At 40.9% G+C, this 21,061-nt stretch overlaps 6 protein-coding genes across 6 annotated transcripts; 2 read left to right on the forward strand and 4 right to left on the reverse strand.

Annotated features, from left to right (window-relative positions):
* Window positions 1–450: 450 nt before the first annotated feature.
* BCR41DRAFT_367693 (hypothetical protein) lies at window positions 451–1,696 on the forward strand (the record flags this gene model as incomplete). Its single annotated transcript, XM_022026320.1, has 4 exons — window positions 451–507; window positions 655–718; window positions 1,280–1,476; window positions 1,553–1,696. 4 exons carry the CDS (start codon window positions 451–453, stop codon window positions 1,694–1,696), a joined length of 462 nt encoding a protein of 153 aa, XP_021885066.1.
* Window positions 1,697–2,873: 1,177 nt separating this feature from the next.
* BCR41DRAFT_367694 (hypothetical protein) lies at window positions 2,874–4,015 on the reverse strand (the record flags this gene model as incomplete). The annotated part of the gene is made up of 4 exons (XM_022026321.1): window positions 2,874–3,052; window positions 3,293–3,392; window positions 3,756–3,937; window positions 3,970–4,015. 4 exons carry the CDS (start codon window positions 4,013–4,015, stop codon window positions 2,874–2,876), a joined length of 507 nt encoding a protein of 168 aa, XP_021885067.1.
* Window positions 4,016–5,341: 1,326 nt separating this feature from the next.
* Window positions 5,342–6,797, forward strand: BCR41DRAFT_153901 (hypothetical protein). The gene is made up of 4 exons (XM_022019611.1): window positions 5,342–5,644; window positions 5,737–5,819; window positions 5,932–6,051; window positions 6,133–6,797. The coding sequence occupies exons 1-4, from the start codon at window positions 5,543–5,545 to the stop codon at window positions 6,521–6,523; spliced, it is 696 nt and encodes a 231-aa protein (XP_021885068.1). The 5' UTR covers window positions 5,342–5,542; the 3' UTR covers window positions 6,524–6,797.
* A 4,695-nt stretch (window positions 6,798–11,492) lies between these two features.
* On the reverse strand, window positions 11,493–14,632 carry BCR41DRAFT_367696 (hypothetical protein; the record flags this gene model as incomplete). The annotated part of the gene is made up of 7 exons (XM_022026322.1): window positions 11,493–11,739; window positions 11,853–11,925; window positions 12,294–12,358; window positions 13,215–13,338; window positions 13,658–13,702; window positions 13,931–13,971; window positions 14,541–14,632. The coding sequence occupies 7 exons, from the start codon at window positions 14,630–14,632 to the stop codon at window positions 11,493–11,495; spliced, it is 687 nt and encodes a 228-aa protein (XP_021885069.1).
* Window positions 14,633–16,945: 2,313 nt separating this feature from the next.
* On the reverse strand, window positions 16,946–18,438 carry BCR41DRAFT_379934 (ribosomal protein s23; the record flags this gene model as incomplete). Its single annotated transcript, XM_022027239.1, has 5 exons — window positions 16,946–17,082; window positions 17,208–17,460; window positions 17,589–17,756; window positions 18,168–18,333; window positions 18,399–18,438. 4 exons carry the CDS (start codon window positions 18,436–18,438, stop codon window positions 17,361–17,363), a joined length of 474 nt encoding a protein of 157 aa, XP_021885070.1. The 3' UTR covers window positions 16,946–17,082; window positions 17,208–17,360.
* A 1,121-nt stretch (window positions 18,439–19,559) lies between these two features.
* On the reverse strand, window positions 19,560–20,186 carry BCR41DRAFT_154006 (hypothetical protein). The gene has a single exon (XM_022019612.1). The coding sequence runs from the start codon at window positions 19,977–19,979 to the stop codon at window positions 19,650–19,652; it is 330 nt and encodes a 109-aa protein (XP_021885071.1). The 5' UTR covers window positions 19,980–20,186; the 3' UTR covers window positions 19,560–19,649.
* Between the last annotated feature and the right edge of the window lie 875 nt (window positions 20,187–21,061).

Genomic DNA, 21,061 nt, shown 5'->3' on the forward strand with positions numbered 1-21,061 from the left:
ATCCCACTAACTAATATACCATCTACGAGGCGAGCAGATTAGTGACTTTCCCGTTAGACGGATATCGAATGCTCTGGGCATCCTAAGCCAGTTTCAATCATCATTAGACGCATCTAGACGATGATCAGCGGAACAATGCAACACGGTTCTATGGCCATTAGACGAAAACATAGTTTGTTTGAGCTCAAACTTATATTTCTTCAGCTTCATCATCTTCTGCCCTGCTGTCGCATCCCACAGCTGTAACGCCTTGCCATCTCTGCCAACTTCGATCTGGAGTCCGTCAAATAAATAGGTTGCATCTCACATAGCGCACGCGAGCGGAGGCATCATACCTAGCTGAAGCATAGCGGCTTCCACCTAGTGAATACATAATATAACAGATAAAGCTTGGGCCACCCAATCTGAACCAATACTCTCGAAAGTATCTCGATGTGAAGGGCCAAATCCATGACATTACCAAGCTTCATGTTGGAAGGTGCCCGTGACTGGTCTTTCCTTTCTGAAGTCAGTTCATATACTTTGATAGGATCAAGCGCCATGATCTTGACCCCCTGTTTCGACTAGAAGTTCATTTTGAAGAACAATAAGCATTGAACTGGCTTATCATCACAGGCCCATGTAAGCTTAACCTTTGTATATTAATATTTGTAGGCACAAGCCCCTGGCGGCCCTACAAGCAGTTCTCCTGGGGTTACTTGTTCTGCTTCCTGTATTGGTATAGTTACCCCTCTTTCATTGCCTATAGTTGCCTAGAAGCCGCTTTGGGTTGCAAAACCTGGTTGAAGTGACAATATATATCACTTTGCATCAGATTAATTAAAAAAAAAGAAAGAAAAGAAAAGAAAAAGAAGAGGTGCGCTTTATGGTAAAACAAAGATCTTTTATTTAAAATTGGTAGTCGATATGTGAGGCCCTATAATCGTACTATCTGCTTTGATTAGACTATTTCGTCCCCAGTAGGGCTGGGAACAGCACACCATAGTGGCCCCTAAAAGCCTCTAATACCCTGCAACGTGTGTAGTTTACAGTAAATCAGTACTATGCCCAACAACCTACCTTGTATACATATTACATCTCAGTGGAGCACTTCAGTTAATATGCAGTAAACCAACAACACCATCGAAAGTGAGGAAGTAGAAAAAGTAAAGCTAAAAGCCAAAACCAAAAACTGGTAGAGCAGCTGTACGGGCTACTTATACGAGGCGCAAAGACAGGAGCAAGCAAAAAAAAAAAAAAAAAAAAAAAAGTAGTGATGGATATATAACGTTGGAGGAAGAAAGGAGAAGAGAAGCAGATTATTGGTTAGAAGGGCGCGTGAGAGGAGTAGCACCCTTCCATTTCAGAACATTCCTAGGAATTTATCACAATTGGGACAACCATAAGAAGAATTATCACAAACCACCGAATAATCTTCAGGAACTTGGGATTGGTCGGTGGTGGGAAGGAAAAAACACGAAAAACAGGGAGAGTGAAGTAAGCTACTATACAGCTACTAGCCCATAGCAAATGATGAGGAGAGGCAAAACAAAATTGCTAATACATAAACGAGAATAATGGCGAACACAAAAAAAAACATGGAGTGATTGCGAGCAAAATTCGACCTAAAGCCAGAACGATGAACTATTCACCTACCACTGAAGACAGCATCTACAAGGAAGAGTGCTCAACTACAAAATTAGGGACTCCAACTTAGTTCTATTACTTGCCGAGATTGAAAGGGCCGGGGCTGAAGAGAGAAGAAAGTGCTAGCCGAGTGTCGAGTGTATCGAGCGAGCACTTCGTTTCTTGTACGTTCACTGTTCGCATCTCGTCCATACCTACTAGTACATACAAAAAATAGAATAAAATAAAGCGGTACATGACTGACTAGTGATTATCCAACCTGTGTTAGCAACTCTCTCTAATCAGTCGTTATTCTTTTAGTAATGCTCGAGGCCCTAGGACAAAACTGACAATACATAAATGCCCTAGGCTGGTCTTCATATTTCTTTTTGGAAGTAAGGGTGGAATTGGTGGGACAGGGGATAGTTACTAGCTCGAATAATGGGCGTGAAAACGGCCTCTGTCATCTTGGTGCGCCCATGACGAGTACATCTTTATCATACTACTGGATGTCCTGTTTGCAAAACACCATCATTGGACATGCAAGGGATGGTCGCACAGAAACAGACAAGCTGTTTTTCCATACTATGAATGTTCAATAAAAAACAATAAAGAGCTTTTTATTTGTGTGTAAATAAGGATGCAATATATGGGCTGCTTCCGCCTTTCCCGCTCCACAAGATAACCCCCGCGTAGCATGATTCAGGAGCCGAAGCTCTATTCGTATTCAACTAAAAATCGGAAAAGGCGGTAATTGTCGCGTTCTAGCACGGATCCTGACTTAGAGGCGTTCAGCCATAATCCAACGGATGATAGCTTCGGGCCATTGCCTGTTCAGGCAGGTCCAAATACCAAATATCCGAATGAACGGTTCCTCTCGTACTAAGTTCAATTACTATTGCAACAACATTTCATCAGCAGGGTAAAACTAACCTGTCTCACGCGAAGACTTTGATGAGTTTTGAGAGAAGTAGTAGGGCGATTATGGGCTTTTTATACAATTTCTTGCCCAACGAAGAACGACGGTCTAAACCCAGCTCACGTTCCCTATTAGTGGGTGAACAATCCAACGCTTACTGAATTCTGCTTCAGTATGATAGGAAGAAAAAAAAAAAAAATTAAAATATAAAATAAATATGGAGCCTATTTGCAAAGGAAAAAAAATATAATGTTATGTGTATACAATACATGACCTTGAGGAAGTGGTTAGAGGGCCACCGCCACACCTTTATTCAGTTCACAAAGAAAAAAACTTGAAACCTTCGTTTTTAGGCTAAATCGGCTGTTAAGTTGTAAATGACTTTAACACCCCTTTTTACGCCTACGCCTCCTTTTGCACCTACACATCCTTTTAAATCCACACGTCTTTTTCCATCCCATTGCAAAATGGTCTGTTCTTTGTAGATCTGAATCTGTTTCTGAGCTTTGTGATCCTTATAAATGTTTACTTTTTACTTTGGATACATGTCAATATGAGCTCGCATTATATTTGTTTGTAAAAATAAGACACTTGTAGCTTGTTTCTGTTCAGGATGTAGAGGCTATTTGCAATATTGATGTATACCAACACAAGTTCTAGGCACACTTGTGTTGAAAATATAAAAGGCGGGAGATTTAAAAAAAAAAAAAAAAAAAAAAAAAAAATCGGTGGAAACTTAAGTGTAAAGTAAAGGTGCTAAAAAACGACCATGTAACAATCCTCTATCGTTCTCCTTTATTCTTAGAACCAAGACGAGTGCTAACAATCTGATTATAACAGTTTTAAGGAAAGCAATCATGCAGAAAGGCTGACAAAAAAAGAAAAAAAAACTGATATTGTTACACGCAAGCAGAAAAAGATTTTTTGACCACTGCTCAGTGAGTGTCCTTCTGAAAAAAGATCCATGCAGGGTCGAAAATAAGGTTAATCGTTACACCAAATTTAGAAAAAAAAAACCATGTGAGAACAAGGTCTGCCAAAATAAGTACACTTCTTCCAAATTAAGCAGGTGATACGGCTGCATGACAAAAAGAACTAAGGCATTTAAAAGGCCTTATCAATAGTCATGCAACATGAGCATAGGCAACATAGAAAAGTAGTGATAGTTTATTTATTATAATTATTATGATCGTTTTAATGCAAGCCTTTTGGAGCGGCGAATGTTTTTTACATTATCATTCTGAATCTCATTGTCACAATCCATCTGGCCAGAGAACTTTCTTTTACGATTTATAGGAGGATAGTCTTTCTCGAGCCTTTCGACCAAGGGAATGAGTTGTTCAAGTTTTTTCAACCCTTTTTCGAGCCTCACCAATTGTCTTTCAAACTTGATATTGTTGGATGATCCATTATCTAAAAAAGAATGAAACAAAAACCAAGCATACCAGGCAGGAAAACCATAAAGTTAAAACTGGGAATAATAAATGTCATAAGAAAAGAATGGCAAAAGATCATACCAAGATGCGTGGAGATGATGACATGAATACGTGCGGCTTTCTGCTTTGAACCAAATATATTGCCAAGTAGATGATACGGAAAGATTGGCGATTTGTGTTCGATTGTATCAAGCTTAACAGGTGAGTCAAACGAATGACATTTCAAATCAACTTTCCAAAGTGAAATAAAGCTTGCGGGCGCATTCCTCAGTTTTGATGATCAATGATTGTTCTTCACGTCGTCCTGATCAGCCGATTGTTTCCAGGTGGGTTTGGCTGTTGTCAATATTGAATTCTTTAGATCGCATACTGTAAAAGCTGAACTTATCTAACAAGGAAGAGGGATGAAAGAGGCTCCCCGTCAAGAAGGCAAAACACATGAAAAAGTTTCGCTTTCTCCGGGGAGGCAATTTTAGAAGTGTGGACTTCTTTAGAGTTGGAAGAAGGATTGTTTTTACTTAGAGAGGAGCTCATAGTGCAGATGTGTTAAGAAAAAAGTGAGGAAAATTGACAAAGAAGAATGCAGGAACATGTCAGTCTATAAATACTTAATGGCCGATAAATAGGATCAATAGAATGACATAAAAAAGTGTCATGAATGGTAAAAGTATATTTTGTTCTATTCTGAGTAATAAAAAAAATAAAATAAAATATATAATTGTAAAATGAAATGACCATTATATCCTGGAAAGAAGGATAAAAACCTACTCTTTCTGCTAAAGGTTATGATTGCCAAGGGGCCACGAAACACCTCATTGTTTTCCCTGAATAAAATAACAGGAGTATCAGTTGGTCATCTTGCGGAACATTGTGTTATTTGAAAGATGAAATTGAGAGAAGGATTGGAAAAGAGGTCAGTGGCGGGGTGTGAGAATGGCATGGTAATGGCAAATCAACTTATTTCCTCGTTGCTTGGAAATACTGCGCTCTGGTGGCTTGTATTTGATGACTGAACGAGGTTGCTCTCTCTCTCTCTCTCTCTTTCTCTTTCTCTTTCTCTCTCTTTCCTTTCCCCACACACCCACTTTCTCCTCTCACTCAAACCCCATCACTTCATTCCTGGCTGCTCTCTCATATTCTCTTGCAAATTCTCCCACAAAATCGAGTGTTGAGTGATTGAAAGTAATATGTAATAGATCCAACATCAAACACCAGCGCTTTCTATATAACGCACATCACAACACCCCATGCCGCTTTAATTTCGGCATCTTGTCAAAACCACTCCAGCTAATGACGTGTTTCCTGACGAGTTCTTTGAATTTCACAGTGCTCTACACTCACTATGCTCTTGTGCGCTTGTTGTCATGCTGATGTCTAACACCCTTCGCATCTATGATGTTTTATCATGGAAGCGTTTTGTATAAACCACCTCAGCTATTTGAGCAATGTTCAACTTATTTCCATACGTTGGGTCAATGAAGAGGATGAACAACGTTGAACAATCTTGTAGCTCCTGTGCGCTTGTTGACATCGCGTTTATCTACCTACTCTATGTCACCAAAGCATTTAATAATGGGAGAGAATGAGAAGGGCCTTCGAACCAAGGATTCTTAGTCAGTTGATGAAATTGCCCGATTTGCCTGATCCCTGTCTTGATGATGCGGCTATTGTCAAAGCTGTGCGAGTATGTGGAAAACTATGCAACGTTTCATTGTACCGTTGTGATTGATTACTACCCTCCCTTATTCTTACAAGTGGTCAATTTTCATTTATTAGTTGCGGATGAACAACAAGCATGAGGAGGCTTCCGAGGCTATCGGAAAGGTAGAGAGAACGATTCGTCTACTGCTTGAGAATCTGTGAGTCTCGTTTTTTTTTTTTTTTTTTTTTTTTTTTTTTTGACTCCCCAAGCCATTGTGAATTGCAAGTGCTTATTGCGTGTGTTCATGTTTTTTAATTGCTTTGACAAAGGTCCGATTCGCTTCCCGACGAGATGGATCGGTCTGTCTCAGAGGTCACCTTTACTGTCAACTATGTGGCTCCGGTCCTGAATAGTATCCTCAGAATCAACGGGAGAACTGATGTGCAATAGTAAGTAAAATCCCCGGCAGCTCACTGTTTCGTAATCATAACATTTATTCAAGCCCACTAAAAGTTGATTTTGAACTACAGCCCCAATACAGAATCATCAGTGCAGAAACGCCAAGGGCTAAAGCCAGACCGACCTGACATTCTCTTGAAGGTGTTCGGACACGAGATCATGTGCGGCGAGATCACCGGCCCATGTAGAGCGACCTGTAAAGCCAAAACCAACTGGGACTTATTTCGACTCGCCAGATTTGGGAAATCATATCTCGACAAAGGAAACGACGCCGTTCCACTTTTGCGAGTGGTACACGACAGCGGCCTTGCGATGAAGCTCATTTCTCAGGCGCGTGGAGTATATCTCCTCGAGAGGGTCGGTTGGTTTACCATACCATGCACCATACAGCCGTGCCTGCACTCTTGGCAACTCTACCAGTACTCCTTTCCACGAAGGTACGAGATTTCGTGGATTGGTTAATGTTACGTACCGAGGTTTGGGAGTGCACCTCAGGCGCACTTCCATTTTTATTCATAAGGTCAGAGTATTACGTGACGGTCATAGAGAGTCCTTAATAAAAGGCTCTCGTTTGACAACAATAATAAAAACAACTTTTGATCTCCTTGAGGTCCTACACGGAGTTGTAAAAACAAATATCCGAACATCCATTGTACATCCATCGCCATCAACAAGAAATGAATCCGTCCAACTTTCCAGACACTGACTCGTCCTCAGTGGAGCAATCCGTTGTCACCCAGGACAGCCACTCCCAGAAGCAGGATTTGGACAACTCTTCAGGATCCAATGCTCACTTGGAGGGAACACAAAGTCCACGACGGTCGGTTCAGCATAACGCAGATCAAACTGTCGCTGATAAAAATGCTAATTTGCAGGACAGAGTACAGGAGTTGATCAGGCTCATGGCCATGATCGACATACAAGAGCAGGACTGTGATAAAACGTCAGAGGATGTAGTCATGGAATCAGACCAGGACGATCCGTTCCACTAGTGGAAGGGATCAAATGCATGAAGCATGATCTGGTCCTTTTGGACGGTGGTTCTAGACCAACAGAGTCACTTGAATCACCAGCGCTGTCAAGGCCGCGTGGACAAGAGTTCCACGTTAAATGGAATAGTTCCGATAACAAGGAATATTTCCTAATTTACCAGACCTTCAAGTTGGAGTATATTCCACTTGACCCTAAATCCAAGGAGGTCGATTACAGCCAAATTAACGGCTCGAAGTTCAAGGATTATCCAGTCCTTGAATTAGACCTGTCAAGGACCGTGCGAGACGATATAATGAAGGAATTGGCAAGGAAAGTCAGGTACTTCCTTAAAACCTTTCAATCTTTTTACCAGCGGAGCTTGCCAGGGATTCTGTTCGACAAGATGGCTTGGATATATATGTCTTTGTCTTTAAGCAAAATGGACAGGGCAACGTTGGATTACGAGGAGCGTATCCAAAAGTTTCCTCAATCTGAGAGGACCTGGGATCGTGTCAAGGATTGTGTCTACAGGGCTCTAGAGTTTGACAAAACCGAACTCGATCTCGTAAACGAGTTATTAGAGGTACGTCTCAAGGATGGTGAAACTATCCCTGATTTTGCAGTACGAGTTCTACCATTGATTGAATCACTGGATTTGTCGGATGATATGTGTACCCTGATTGCAGGTCGCATAGCATATTGCTTGTCAAATGTTGACTATCAAGCCATCAAATCTAAATACAAGTCCTTCCGGAACGTGGGTTCCATCAAGAAGTATCTGGAGTACCTCCAGTCGGTCCCAGGCGCGTGGCCAGGCACAAAAACCAACCACAGCCTGAGAATAATCAAGAGGTTCTGTGGCAAACCTGCAGCCGACAAGATGCTTCAACTTGGCAAGATGGAACAAGTCGAGAGACGAAGTTCCAAATATAAGCGTGGTCATGTACAGTACATGACTCGAGGGGCGACGATGACAGCAGCAAGAAGCAAAAGCTGTCATTCAGGCCATGTACCTACACCAAGCGCTGTGAAGAGATGCAGAAAAAGCATGATCCTCGCCAATGCTGGTATAAAAAGATGGACGAAAAGAAGAACGTCTCGAAGAGCCAGCCCAATACAGGCAATGGCAACTTCAAGGGCAGGAGTGAGGGGAATAGCTTCAACAAAATAGTTGGTGCTTTCTCTCGCATTACAGATGACGTCCATTTAGCTGGTGCTGGTGATAATAAAGAGAGCATGTTCTTTTCACAGTATTCTTTAATTCCCAAACTTAATAGTAATGATGTGTATGCATTCAAAGGACCTGCAAAGGGTGACAATCGCATAGCTGTTCCTATTTATATCATGGGACAGCTATGTACAGCCCTGCTAGACCCGGGTGCTACTATATCTCTTATCGCATTAGAGGTAGCAGACGATCTCAATATCAGATGTGGTAAATTGTCTAACTCCAAGATCGCCATGATCAGGAAGGGTATGGATACTGCAAGTGTCATTACGTGTGACAAGGTGCAGTTATCATGCAATGGCAGATCAATTGAGAGTCAGTTATATGTCATGGATATAGAGTACTACGATTTTATCATTGGCATGGATCTTTTTAGCCGATTTGGTTTTGCTGTTACGGGAATAGCTCAACCACAAGCGATCACAGAGGATTTTCCTTGGGTTCCAAGTGATGAGAAACCCACTGTGATCCCCAAAGCACTTAACAGTGAGACAACACAAGAATTCTTAGATAACAAACAAAAATTCATAGACGCTATTGAGCCATGTCTCCAAGCAAATGCCAATGTGGACCCAAGCTCATACTGTACGCTTGAGTCCATGAAGGTAGTCCTCAAAGTGAAATCTGACTGTGTTATCCAAGAAAGATCTAGACCATTTCATGCGCAAATCGAAAAAGATGAGGTCGATAAAACAATGCAGAAATGGTGGGATACAGAAGTTATTGTACTTGCTCCAAAGGGTAACCCATACAATAGTTCTCTAACGATGGCAGCTAGAAGGGATCTAGAAGGCAATATTGTGAAGTATAGAGTATGTCTTGATCCAAGAACGCTGAATAGGCAACTATTAGATACTGACAATTTCCCTCTACCTTTAGTCATTGAGGTTCAACGAAAGGTAGCCGGTCATAAATTCTTTTCTGCCATTGATCTTTCCCAAGCGTATCATCGTATGCCTGTAGCTAAGCAGAGTCAGCCACTCACAGCTTTTACTTACAATGGTAAGCAATACATGTTCGCAAGAGCCCCTTTCGGGCTTAAGCCTCTCACCAGTATCTTCCAAGGAGGAATGTCTCATTTACTAGGTGATTTTCACTATTGTGGAGTCTATGTAGATGATATTATTATTTTCTCACATACAGTAGATGAGCATCTTCTACATGTCAAGGTCGTCTTAAATAGGCTGACTGAAGCAAAGCTCATCATCAATCGAGAAAAGAGTAAATTCCTGGGTACAGAAGTGGTGTTGTTGGGTTTTGTCGTCAATGAACATGGTAGAAGTGTCAACATGGAAAAAATAGCCAATGTGCAATCATGGGCATACCCTACAAACAAAAAGATGATCCAACGATATCTTGGTCTCTTCAATTATTTCAGAGAGTACATTCCTCTCTATAGCTCTGTCACCGCTCCTCTTGATCAGCTACGTAATGCAAGAGGTACATTCGAGCTAAATGATTTACAGAGAAGAATAGGAAATCTCATCGTCTCAGTACCAGTATTGTCATTTCCTGATTTTGAGGCACCATTCTATGTTGCAACACATGCCTCCAATGTGGGCATTGGTGCAGTTCTCTATAATTACCGATGGGCAGGGACAACCCATTCTAAAATCAACTACATTTCATTTCAGGCAAGAGCGTTGCACAAGTCGGAGAAGAATTACCCCGCATACAAAAAGGAGCTTCTAGGCATAGTGTTCGCCTAAATGAAGTTTCATCAGTATATTTGGGGCAGAAGATTCACCCTCTATACAGATCACAGGCCTTTGACGTATATTCATGAACAAAAAGAGCTGCCCCAGATATTAACAAATTGGAAAGAAACTCTGTTCAATTATGATTTTGAGTGCGTATATCGACCTGGCCTATTAAATGTGATCCCTGATGCCCTGTCGCGTGCATTCCCTGAGGAACCATGGCAAAATCAATCTGAATTAATTACTTTTGGTGGTAGTAATCTTCCTTCGATTGCAGCGGCCAGAAGACATGATCTAAGTGATGTCGTAGCAGAGATATCCCAATCCCAGTCTGGCCCAGAGCCTTCCTATATTCATGTTATTCAAAATGAGGATACTCCCATGCACACCATCTTAGATGCTGAAGAACGCAAGGCATGTCTTCAAAAAGTACATGAATTTGGCCATCTAGGAGGAAATGCAATGGTCAAAGCAATTCATGAGCAAGGGGCCACTTGGCCCAAACTTAGAGACGATTGTCTTAGATGGGTCAGTCAGTGCAGAAAATGCCAGCATTTTAATATTGTACGCAAAGGGTATCATCCGCTGAAAGCCATTCATGCGAATCTACCAGGGGAACACATTGCCATTGATTTGGCATCTTTTAAAAACCAGCACGAAGGGCAACAATTTCGCGTTAGTGTTAGTAGACGTTTGTACAGGATTCGTCATACTAGAGGCATTACTGAATAAAGAGCCCAGTACTGTTGCTGCACGATTGTTCTCATTATTCTGCATGATTGGGTTCCCCAAGATCATCCAAAGCGATAATGGCACTGAATTCGTCAATGGGCTTTCCAAACTCATGAATGAAAAGTTAAAGATAGATCACAGACTATCTACTTCATATCATCCTAGATCGAATGGTGTAGCAGAAAGGTTTGTTCGAGCTCTCAAGGATGACATCCAGAAGCAGCTTGAAGGTCATGAGGAAGAATGGGACAAATATTTACCCATGACTCAACTTCAATTGAATGTCAAAGCCGTCAGCCTACATGGCTCTACACCATTCTCATTATTCTATGGCAGATCCTTTGCGGGTCTAACGGACTTTTCGTCCGCTGAGTCCCATCCTTTATCTGACGAGGAGCTTAATGAAAGACTGGATTATTTACCCAATTTGGTTTATCCAGGTGATAATCTTACATACATACGGCAAGTCTGCCAAAGTTAAGGCTCGAAGAGGTTGCGGGGCTTGGTTCTCGATTATTACGTTGTCATCCTCTGTTGTGTGCCGAAGAGAGTTACTCCAGTACATGTTGATGAAGTCAATCTACTACTCAGATAATGTATAACATTAGTTTTTTTTTTTTTTTTTAAAAAAAATGTATTTTTTTTTTAAGGGTGCTTACCATCTCCAGGGTGTTCTCTGTCAGTAGTCTATGGCTTGCACACGCTACAGGGATGTTGTTTTTCATCGTTGATGTGCGAACGTACTGCAGACAAGGCCATTTAGTCGCATCCAAATCCAAAGCCGAGCCTGCTTTCATCTTTATTGTGATTGCATCCTCAAAGTAGAGAACACGGCAGCAAACACAACAGCAAACACAACAAAAAAATCAGGGCTTCGCTGGGCGAGTTCTCGACATTGCCTCAAATTATGTTTGACGATGACAGGTATATGACGGCCTTCAGGCATAGTATCCCTAAGGAATGGGGCCTCATCATCCAGCTGCTTTTGAAGCAAACGCTGCTCCTCTGGCCCATCGTATGCCTGTACGTCTGCTGCAGCATCCACACTAAGCAAGGATTTCGGTAGAAAAATAGAGTACAATCAGCGGTTTGTACAAAGAAAATAAGCACCACATCTCTACTTGCAGGTTGAACAATAAAAATCACAGGAGTAACATACATGTTTTCTTCCCACTGTTCATACTCATCCATGTCGTCTAAATTGAAGTCAACCTCTTCGTCGTATAAACTATCTCATAAAAAGTGGAATTGAGAAGTGTTTGAAAAAAAAATAAAAAATAAAAAAAATAAGCTCGTTGCTGAACAGCAGTAAGGCCTGTCGCCTAGCTTTGTTCTTCTCTGTTTGCTTGACAGTTGTTTATTGCTTGTTTGTTTTCTGTTGTCCTGTGTTGGGACCATGGTATGCTTGTTATGTTTTTTTTTTTTTTTTTAGAATCTAGCCAATGATAAGGCTCAACTAGCTTGATTCCCATCAGATGTCGCCATCGATTTTCCGTGGAGGGATGAGGAGACCATGTTGGCATCGCATTTGTTTGTTTTGCATTTTCATTTTTTAACGCTTCATTTTTATTGAAGCATGCAGCCGTTTAGTCGGCTATACCTAACCCTGATGCATGATTGCTTGCTATTTCATGAGCAACAACAACCAGCTTCCCCTTCCATCGACTTCAAAAACAAAAACAAAAAGAAAATAAAAAGAATGGATAGAATTCCATACAAATATTCATTCATACAAGGAAGGAGAGAGATTTAATACTATATACCGTCATGTTGAAAGCAAATAGGAAAATGCAAACGCTGTAATAGCATCTATGCATCCGCAATAACCCTCTTTTATTACAGTGACTGAGGTGGTGAGGAGTTGCTCTGTGTTTACAAAAAAGAAAGCGCTGATGGGAAGGGACAGGGACTGAGTATATTTTAGAGAGAAATGAGCTGGATAGCCCACTTGTCATTCCATCCATGTTTACATTTTTTCTCATGTTTATTTACACTTTAGTATTGAATGACTGATAGATTGATAAAGGTAATAGATGATCCCCTATTGTTTATGCTGTTAAAGAATGTATATACTATCGTTAAACAGTAACCCGATATATATATTAATATGTATATATATCAGATAAACAACAAATAAAGAAAAAAGGAGTTGCCTCATTGGTTCTGTGGTTCGGACGCGCCTTTCCCTGGAATAGCCATAGAGAACACTCGACTTGAAATCAATTAATGGATTAACGAATGAATGAAATAGATATTAAATAAACCACAAACCGATATCATTTTAACCGAGGAAGAGAAAAAAAAACGTATCGGTCCATGCCAAATAACAAACAATGAGTTAGGAATGCCAATAAGGAAAGACAGCAGACAAGAGATTTGCCTTCATCGGATGCTTATCACTGCACTCTTTCATTCGTGCGTCAAAGTCATTCCAACTCCATTTGGGATAGTCTTTTTTTTCTATTCTTTCGCAGAGTGAAATATATATGTAAATGTATATGTAATAAAATATATTACATACTTTATGAGATCTTCATTATCCTTGCTATTTTCAGATCGGTTCACGATCATAATTAATGATGTATCTCTCCTCTGTCCGTGTGTGGTATTGTCTCTGTTGCCAACACAGATACATCCATACCATACTATACAGATGTATAATGTGTCTGTGTTGCAAATGTCTGTTCGCGACAATGAGAAGAGTCAAGAGAGCATATCTCTGACCCTGCAACAGCTGGCTCACATTTATTTATTACAATTTGTATACATTGTTTCGTTTGGGCTTGCGGGATAGTCCCCGACATCCTCTTCCGATTCCTCATTAAATATTCATTTGTAAAAATGCATTGCAATTAATACTGCATCTTCTGTTACTCTTGTGTGCATTGTTGTAAATGGAAAGGGTCTTTCTCCATCTCATTTCTCGCGTCATACCTCATCAAACTTCCTTCTCCCTTGCATAACATTTAATAGGGTCCAAACCATATTCTCTGTTCTTTGTCATGTCGGCTGATGAAATAAAAAAATAAAAAAATAAAAAGAGACAGGTTCCGTCTAATAGAATAAACGGCTAAGGATGTGATAGATTTTCCGAGAGGATAGACATGAATGAAGCGTTCAGTTGTTACACGCCGAGATGACATTGATTGTGCTCAGAATATATTTCAGCATGCAATAGACAGAGAGGAGTAGACAGATAAAAGAAAGACATTCACTTCTGGTTGGTCTCAATCTAACCAAGCTGGAATGGGCTACATGGACCAATGCGCCATGGATCACTTCAATAACATGTTTAAAATAATAATAACAAGAGACACATGCAGGTTGCCTGCAAAAGAAGGCCTAGCATTTTTTATTCAAATGTGAGGACATGCATATTTTCTGCGCTTTGTGTATTTCCCAGGGCAAGAAACCGAAAGTTAAAGCCTGATCAGCAGGGCAAAACAAACAAACAAAACCAGTATTTATTTCATATTACTTATTAAATACATGTTTATTATGCAGAGAGATATTGTATACTTTTTCATACATTCTTAACCAATGTCGCTAATAAATGTTTATATTACTGTTGTTGTTTTGAACAGTCTGGCCTTTTTGCCTCTTCTGATCCTTTGATAGAGCCCTCTCTTTCCTACAGCTTGTCAAGGCCCTGACTACAATGTGAGCTGAACCCTGTTTTTCATCTAATTTGTAATATCCCCAATGTATTATGTATTTTAAACTATGTACTCTAATGTTCCTGCAGGTCAAAGTTGGAGGACAGGAGAAAGAGAGAGAAAGAGACACAGAGACATGGCGATGAACCCTGAATGGCTTGACTGTTAGGATGTTTACGATGTTTACAAACCTTGTTATGAGCCCTTTTCGTGCTTTCACCATCATTGAGAGTTGCACATTGTATCTCTGCATCTCATCAAGTGCCAACTTTGAACCTTCCATTCAACTATAGTAACTGCTGCTGCTTCTACAAAAAAAACGAGTATAAAAGCAACGGCCTCAATGCACCATTTCCCTTTTTTTTTCTTCACTCCTCATCCACATCTTCAGATCTCTCAACCCTTCTCAGCTCACTAGCTAACAAAAAAAGCCTCTCTCTTCCTAACTCTACCTAAAAAAAAAAAAAACAACACCAACCATGAAGTTCACTGGTATTTTCCTCATCGCATCCTGCGTTGCTCTCTTCAGCGTTGAAGCTGCTCCTTTGATCAGGGGTAACGGTGGCAAGCCAGTCCCTGACTCTTACATTGTTGTCCTCAAGGAAGGCAAGAACGTTACTGACTTCATCCCCAAGTTCAACGCCATTGCTCGCCGCCAGAACGGCCGTGGTCGCAAGTCCACAATCAACCGCCAGTACAAGGCCATCCAAGGTTTCTCCATGACTGTCAATGCTGCTGCCTTGAAGGAGATCTTGGCTTCAGATGATGTCGAGTACGTTGAGGAGGATCAGGTTGTTACCATCAACACTCTCCAGCAATCCAACCCTCCTTCCTGGGGTCTTCCTCGCGTCTCTCAGCGCCAGCGCAACTCTGCTGCTCCTTACTACTACCAAGACCAAGCTGGAGCTGGCGTCACTGCCTATGTCATTGACACTGGTATCAACACTGGCCACGTCGACTTCCAAGGTCGTGCCACCATGGGTGCCAACTTCATCTCTGGCTCTGCTAACACTGACGAGAACGGTCACGGTACCCACGTCGCTGGTACCATCGGCGGTGGCTCATATGGTGTTGCCAAGAGGGTCACCTTGGTCGGTGTCAAGGTTTTGGATGCTCGAGGCTCTGGCTCCTTCTCTGGCATCATTGCTGGTATGGACTGGGTTGCCCAGCGTGCTCGTGGCACCAAGGCTGTTGTCAACATGTCACTCGGTGGTGGCAAGTCTCAGTCTGTTGACTCTGCTTTGACTCGCCTCTTCAATGCTGGTATCCCCTCAATCGTCGCTGCTGGTAACGACCCCAACGCTGATGCCTGCAATGGCTCTCCATCTGGTGCTCAAGGCTCATTCACCGTTGCTGCCTCTGACATTAACGACAACATTGCCTCATTCTCTTCCTGGGGACAATGTGTTGACATCTTCGGACCTGGTGTCAACATCAAGTCTGCCTGGATCGGTGGTAGCACTGCCACCAACACCATCTCTGGAACTTCGATGGCTTCTCCTCACGTTGCTGGTGTTGCTGCTCTTATCATGAGCGCTGATGGTTCCCTCACCTCACCTCAGGCTGTGTACGACAGATTGCGCCAGACTGCCACCCCCAACGTCATCACTGGCAACCTCCGCGGCTCTCCCAACCGCTTGGTCTTCAACAGCGCTGTCTAAATTGACTTTGCTGTATACCCTTTATGATCTGAGATCATATAGGTGGTTTTATTGTCATACTCTATCCTTATCCCTCTCCAATATTGTTAGTATATATCTGATGTGGTGCCTGGAGCATTTCCATCGTATTTTAAAAAAAGAAAAATAGTTTTTATTTAATTAACTTTTCTACTCGAGTTGCAAGTCTTTGACTGGATCAAAGACAAATCGATAGCTGGCTAGTTAATGAAGAATAAAGATATTAAAATTACAACTGAAGACATCTTCTAAATTAGCAGAACGATAACATAAAAAGAGTAAGAAGGACTGCGCTGGTGAAGGAGTTGTTAAGTAACCAGATTTCCTCATCTTATTCCAGATATTCAGTTGAGGGAAAAGAGGAGCATGACCTTTATTAGAAACCATGTAAGTCATCTCTGCTGCAGTCCTACTGCTCCCGTTAAAGATTTGATTACATGGTCAACCAAAAGTGACGGTTTGAAGTTGAACCAGATAGAGAGTTCTCGTCTAAGCAGCCATTTTGAATCATGGATGTAGTTCCAAATCAGGACAATAAAGGACGCTTAAAGGCACATTCTTTGCTGGACGGATCTCATTCAAAGGTAAAGCCCATGTATTGGTGTATTTAAACATCCAATGAGGATCCAGTTTAGCAAGCGAAGAAGCTGTTTGATTCAGTTATAATGATCTAAAGTCTTTTTTTTTCTTTGTGCCTTTGATAACGGTTTAATTCATATTACAATAAACAGGCAGAGTTGGCTTTGGATCAGAAAAAGAATTTTTGTCAAAGCTCTCCAGAACACCACTTTTTGAAAATAGTAAAGCCACCAAAGTGTCTAATCAGTCTTAGATCATTACTACCAAGCCTACAAGAATGTGGAGTACGCTCCAATATATTTAATGGTGTTTTTGAAGTTGATCTTTTTTTTTTTTTTTGACGCTCTTGCTTCGTCATTATCATACACTACAGGGGATATAACAAAACTAACAGACTAGCTGTAACAGATATCAAGATCACTTCTCTCTTGTTGTTTAAAAAAAGTGCATCGCGTTCGTGCCGACATCCCTATTACTATGAATGGAGGACCAGGTTCAGGATGCAGGCAATGATGGATGGATATAGAGCCATTTTTTTTTTTTTTTTTTTTTTTTTTTTTCATGCTCTTACTGCATTTCATTCCTTCATTGTATACATACTTCGTAATTATATATATGACAGAACGAATATTTCTGATTCAGGGTCTAAAGAAAACAAGATTGTCCACGATTCTGTCGATTTATTGTAAAGATTTTCGTACAGCTGCAGACGACTGCAGAAAAAAAAAAATAAAGAGGAAGTGCCGTCAGCCTTTAAGAGCGAGGCTTCTCCTTCTTCTCCTTCCACAATGCCAAGAGGGAGACACCGGAAACCTTGACGACCTTGAAACGGACACCGGGCAAATCTCCGACGCTTTTTATTTGTAAGATAATAGAAATAAGAGAGTTAATTAAAATGTAGTAATTTTTTTTTTTTTTTTTTTTTTTTTTTTTTTTTTTTAAAAAAAAAAAAATAATAATAATAAGGGAATCGATACTTACGCGTGGCCGGAACGACCGAAACCAGCAATGAGAACCTCATCGTTCTCATCGACAAAGTTCAAGCAACCATCGTTGGGGACGAAGGCAGTGATCTTCTTGCCGTTCTTGATCAGCTGAACACGGACACACTTACGAATGGCAGAATTAGGCTGCTTAGCCTCAACACCACTATTAATAGGGTAGAGTCGAAGAAGGAACGCGGCGTTAATGACAAAGTTTTGGAAAAACAATAGATGTGAATAAATCCAGCTTCCGCAATCTCTTTTTTCTTTTTTTTTTTTTTTGTAGCTCCTGTCAGTATGAAGTACGAAGTACGAAGTTGTCCCTTTAATTGCGAGTCGTCTTTAAATATGAAAAAGCAATCGTGTCCGCTAATTCGATGCAAAAAGTAACAGTTCGGACTGTTTGTATCTTCCTGTATAACGTCTTATGTCCATGTTGGTTGTTGAGGGAAAGAGATAGAGTTGACGTCCTTTGCTAATGCCATTTAGTTTTTTTTTTTTGTTTTTGACTCCATGATATATCATCATAGAAACATTATAGTTCCATATATCATAGTATGAACAAATAATAACGTACATCTTCTCAAGAACAATGCCCTTGGCGTGGGAAGAGCCTCCGAAGGGTGAGAAACGGAAAGCAGTTCCGAGAGCCTGACGCTTGTAGTGCTTATCAGCCCATCGGTTCTCACGACGAGTGGTGCGGAGCTTGCGAGCAGCCTGGAGACCTCTTGGTTTTCCCTTACCTATTATTAAGTGCAAAGGAATAAACAAGTAATTGTTTTTCTTTTGGTCGTCAGTTTTCCATTACAATTAATTGCTTTGATCAAGGAAGAACTTGTCCGAGTCATTGTTGCTGTAAGAGTAAGACAACAGATTCATGTTTCGATTATGCTGGCTGAATTGCATCCTGTGTAAATTCCCCAATTCTTATATTGATCATTATCCTCTTTTTTTTTTTTTTTTTTTTTTTTTTTTGCGAACAATCCTTGATTCCTGCAAGCAACTGTTGAGGTGTGTTGTGAGAAAGCGCTGGTGGTCTGTCAAACCCCTTATTATCCATCTTTCTGTTATTTTTCTCCTCTTTAATAGTCCTTGATTTTCGGATTTGATGTTGGATTTGATATTGAAATCTTGTTGACAATCTTTTTGAAATCATGTCATTATGATCATTCAGGCATCTAGTAGATATCTATCAGGGTCTGAGACGTGTATGACAAATAGATATTTGTGCCTTTCCCAATAACGAAGATTTGTCGATCGATGGATGGATTACATATAATTGTCTCTCTATTATCGTCTTGATCGATGGATGTAACTTTTTAATTTCGTAGTACTCAGCACTAACCCATTTTAAAGTGATTGAAAAAAGAAGGAGCAAATTTCAATCGGACCACGAAAGCGTAATAAAGATTTGGGTGCGCAGCCACCCACATTTTTGACTATTGTCTGACTAGCCGTTACTCCGCTCGTGTCATCAATTTCTTGCTTTAGTGCCCTAATGTCTTATTTTTTCTACAGAGGCATACCATTCTCATTGACGGGCTCGAGGTAGAATGACCGTCATCACTCATGCAGGTGTTCTTGTACAAAAATCTTGATCCAGCGCCTTAGGCACTTCTTGATGTATAGCTAGTTCAACTAATACAATAGTCGCAGGCTTTAGCACTCTGCAACTATCTGTTATATCCTTGCAGTATTTGATCTATGTATCATGAACCTTTTGCACGAAGAACGAACGTCTCGAATGATTCGTATATCGATATCGAACCACACTCTGGCTTTATCTGGTCGCTTTAGTTTCCTCATCCCTCTGCTTCTTAGGATATTAGCTGGGCATTTTCTGCATCCCTCTGCTGCCGTCACATCATCTTCGTTGTAAAGTTAACTAAGCGAACTGCAACTCTCTCTACTTAGCTTGGACGTCACGAAGCGAAGGGAGGCTCCGTTCAATATTCTCGATAGAATCATCCAACGGGGATGGAGATCGTTTATAAAGCTCAATGGAATAGTTCATTCTCGGCCAACGATGCACTCCTACAATATTAGCCAAGGTCAATCCCTAGAAACGGAAATTATCGAAAGACCACATCCCTGACCCTGCTTGGCATCCCCCTTGGTTTGGGAAATGTTTCGTTACTTCTGTCAACAAAGAACCCTTGCTTTCTAATGTCGTTTGCAGTCTGGAAGGCAGAATTCTCTTAAAGGAATAGCGTCGGGAATATAACGTTAAGTGCAAGGAGCGACAGGCAATGGTCGTGTGTAGCCGTTGGGATGGGATAATGAGATTGAGATGAAGACATTTCTGTCCCGTCATGAGTGTTGTGCTCGATTTAACCTGTTGACTCACCCTTGCGACCACTACCAACTGACTAAATAAGAATTTCACCATAACTTGTTGCTAGAGGGTTCTGTTTTTTCAAAGACTCGCGATCAACGACTGCTTAAAGAAATAGACGAATGAATAGCAGATTCCTGATAGAGACGGTAAGACCTAGTAGCTATCACTTAGTGCGTTCAGCCGCACAGAGCTCTCAATGACTGGGTTGATCCTCGCGCCTTGGCTTGATAGCAATTATTTTCGAACTGAAGCTTCCAGTCATATAAAAAGTAAAAATAAAAAATGCACTTCACTCTATGTCAACACTTCAAACAAGTCATGACATGGAAGGATAGTATCTGAAGAAAGCAGTTGCATACTTGGTATTTGATATGAGAAGAAGAGTGCTTAGTAAATACTAATACCCTCAATCCCATTCTTCTCCTAACTTTTTATTATTAAATAAGGGTATTAATTGTATTCATTTATTATATATCCATATTCTTTTATTTACTTCAGCTCTTTTCTTCCATTCATGTGCACTCCGTTCCGCTACGTGTTCAAACACTTGGCAAACCAGTCGTGCAATAGTGTTGATCTAGACTCCAACTTTTTCATAAGGGCATTTAACGCTACGAGATGCTCCTCTATCCCTTGCAGCCATCCATGTGTCCCTTTTTGCAACGCATCCTTAGAGCTGCTTGTTTAAAGATATCCTCTTATAAACCTATAAAAGGCTTAATAATCAATTATTTCTCCAGAATCTCACAAAATTGATTATAATGACGATGTGACTGGAGCCTTTAAGGCGAAAGCTTAATCCTTCCTGAGGTATAGTCGTTAATCTTAGCTTTGTAAAAAAAAAATGTCCGCCGCTCCATAGGATGAAACTGCCGCTACAGTTGTTGTTGAAGTCGATCCTCCCATTCCTCTGTTGTACTTACCTCGGCATCGCAGTCCATTACTGCAAAGGAGCTCGCTCTTTCTTGGGTGTAGAAACTAGTGGCCTCGCATCCTGCATTGGACTCGTAATACGGCGGTATTTTGCCTTCTTAATAGATATTTAAAAAGCTGTTACCCACTCTACGCTTCTGCGTCCCAGACCCCCGAGGTTGGTACTTTATACTATTTAGAACAGAGCCGTCCTCAAGAGT

Source organism: Lobosporangium transversale (genome assembly GCF_002105155.1).
Source record: "Lobosporangium transversale strain NRRL 3116 chromosome Unknown BCR41scaffold_4, whole genome shotgun sequence".
Classification (NCBI taxonomy): Eukaryota; Fungi; Mortierellomycota; class Mortierellomycetes; order Mortierellales; family Mortierellaceae; genus Lobosporangium; species Lobosporangium transversale.

Bases quoted from the DNA above. Each gene is read 5' to 3' on its own strand.
- BCR41DRAFT_153901 (XM_022019611.1), top strand. From the start codon at position 5,543: ATGAGAAGGGCCTTCGAACCAAGGATTCTTAGTCAGTTGATGAAATTG. The intron at 5,645-5,736 runs GTATGTGGAAAA...TTCATTTATTAG, and splicing joins CTATTGTCAAAGCTGTGCGA to TTGCGGATGAACAACAAGCA. The intron at 6,052-6,132 runs GTAAGTAAAATC...TTTGAACTACAG, and splicing joins GGGAGAACTGATGTGCAATA to CCCCAATACAGAATCATCAG.
- BCR41DRAFT_154006 (XM_022019612.1), bottom strand. From the start codon at position 19,979: ATGGTGAAATTCTTATTTAGTCAGTTGGTAGTGGTCGCAAGGGTGAGT.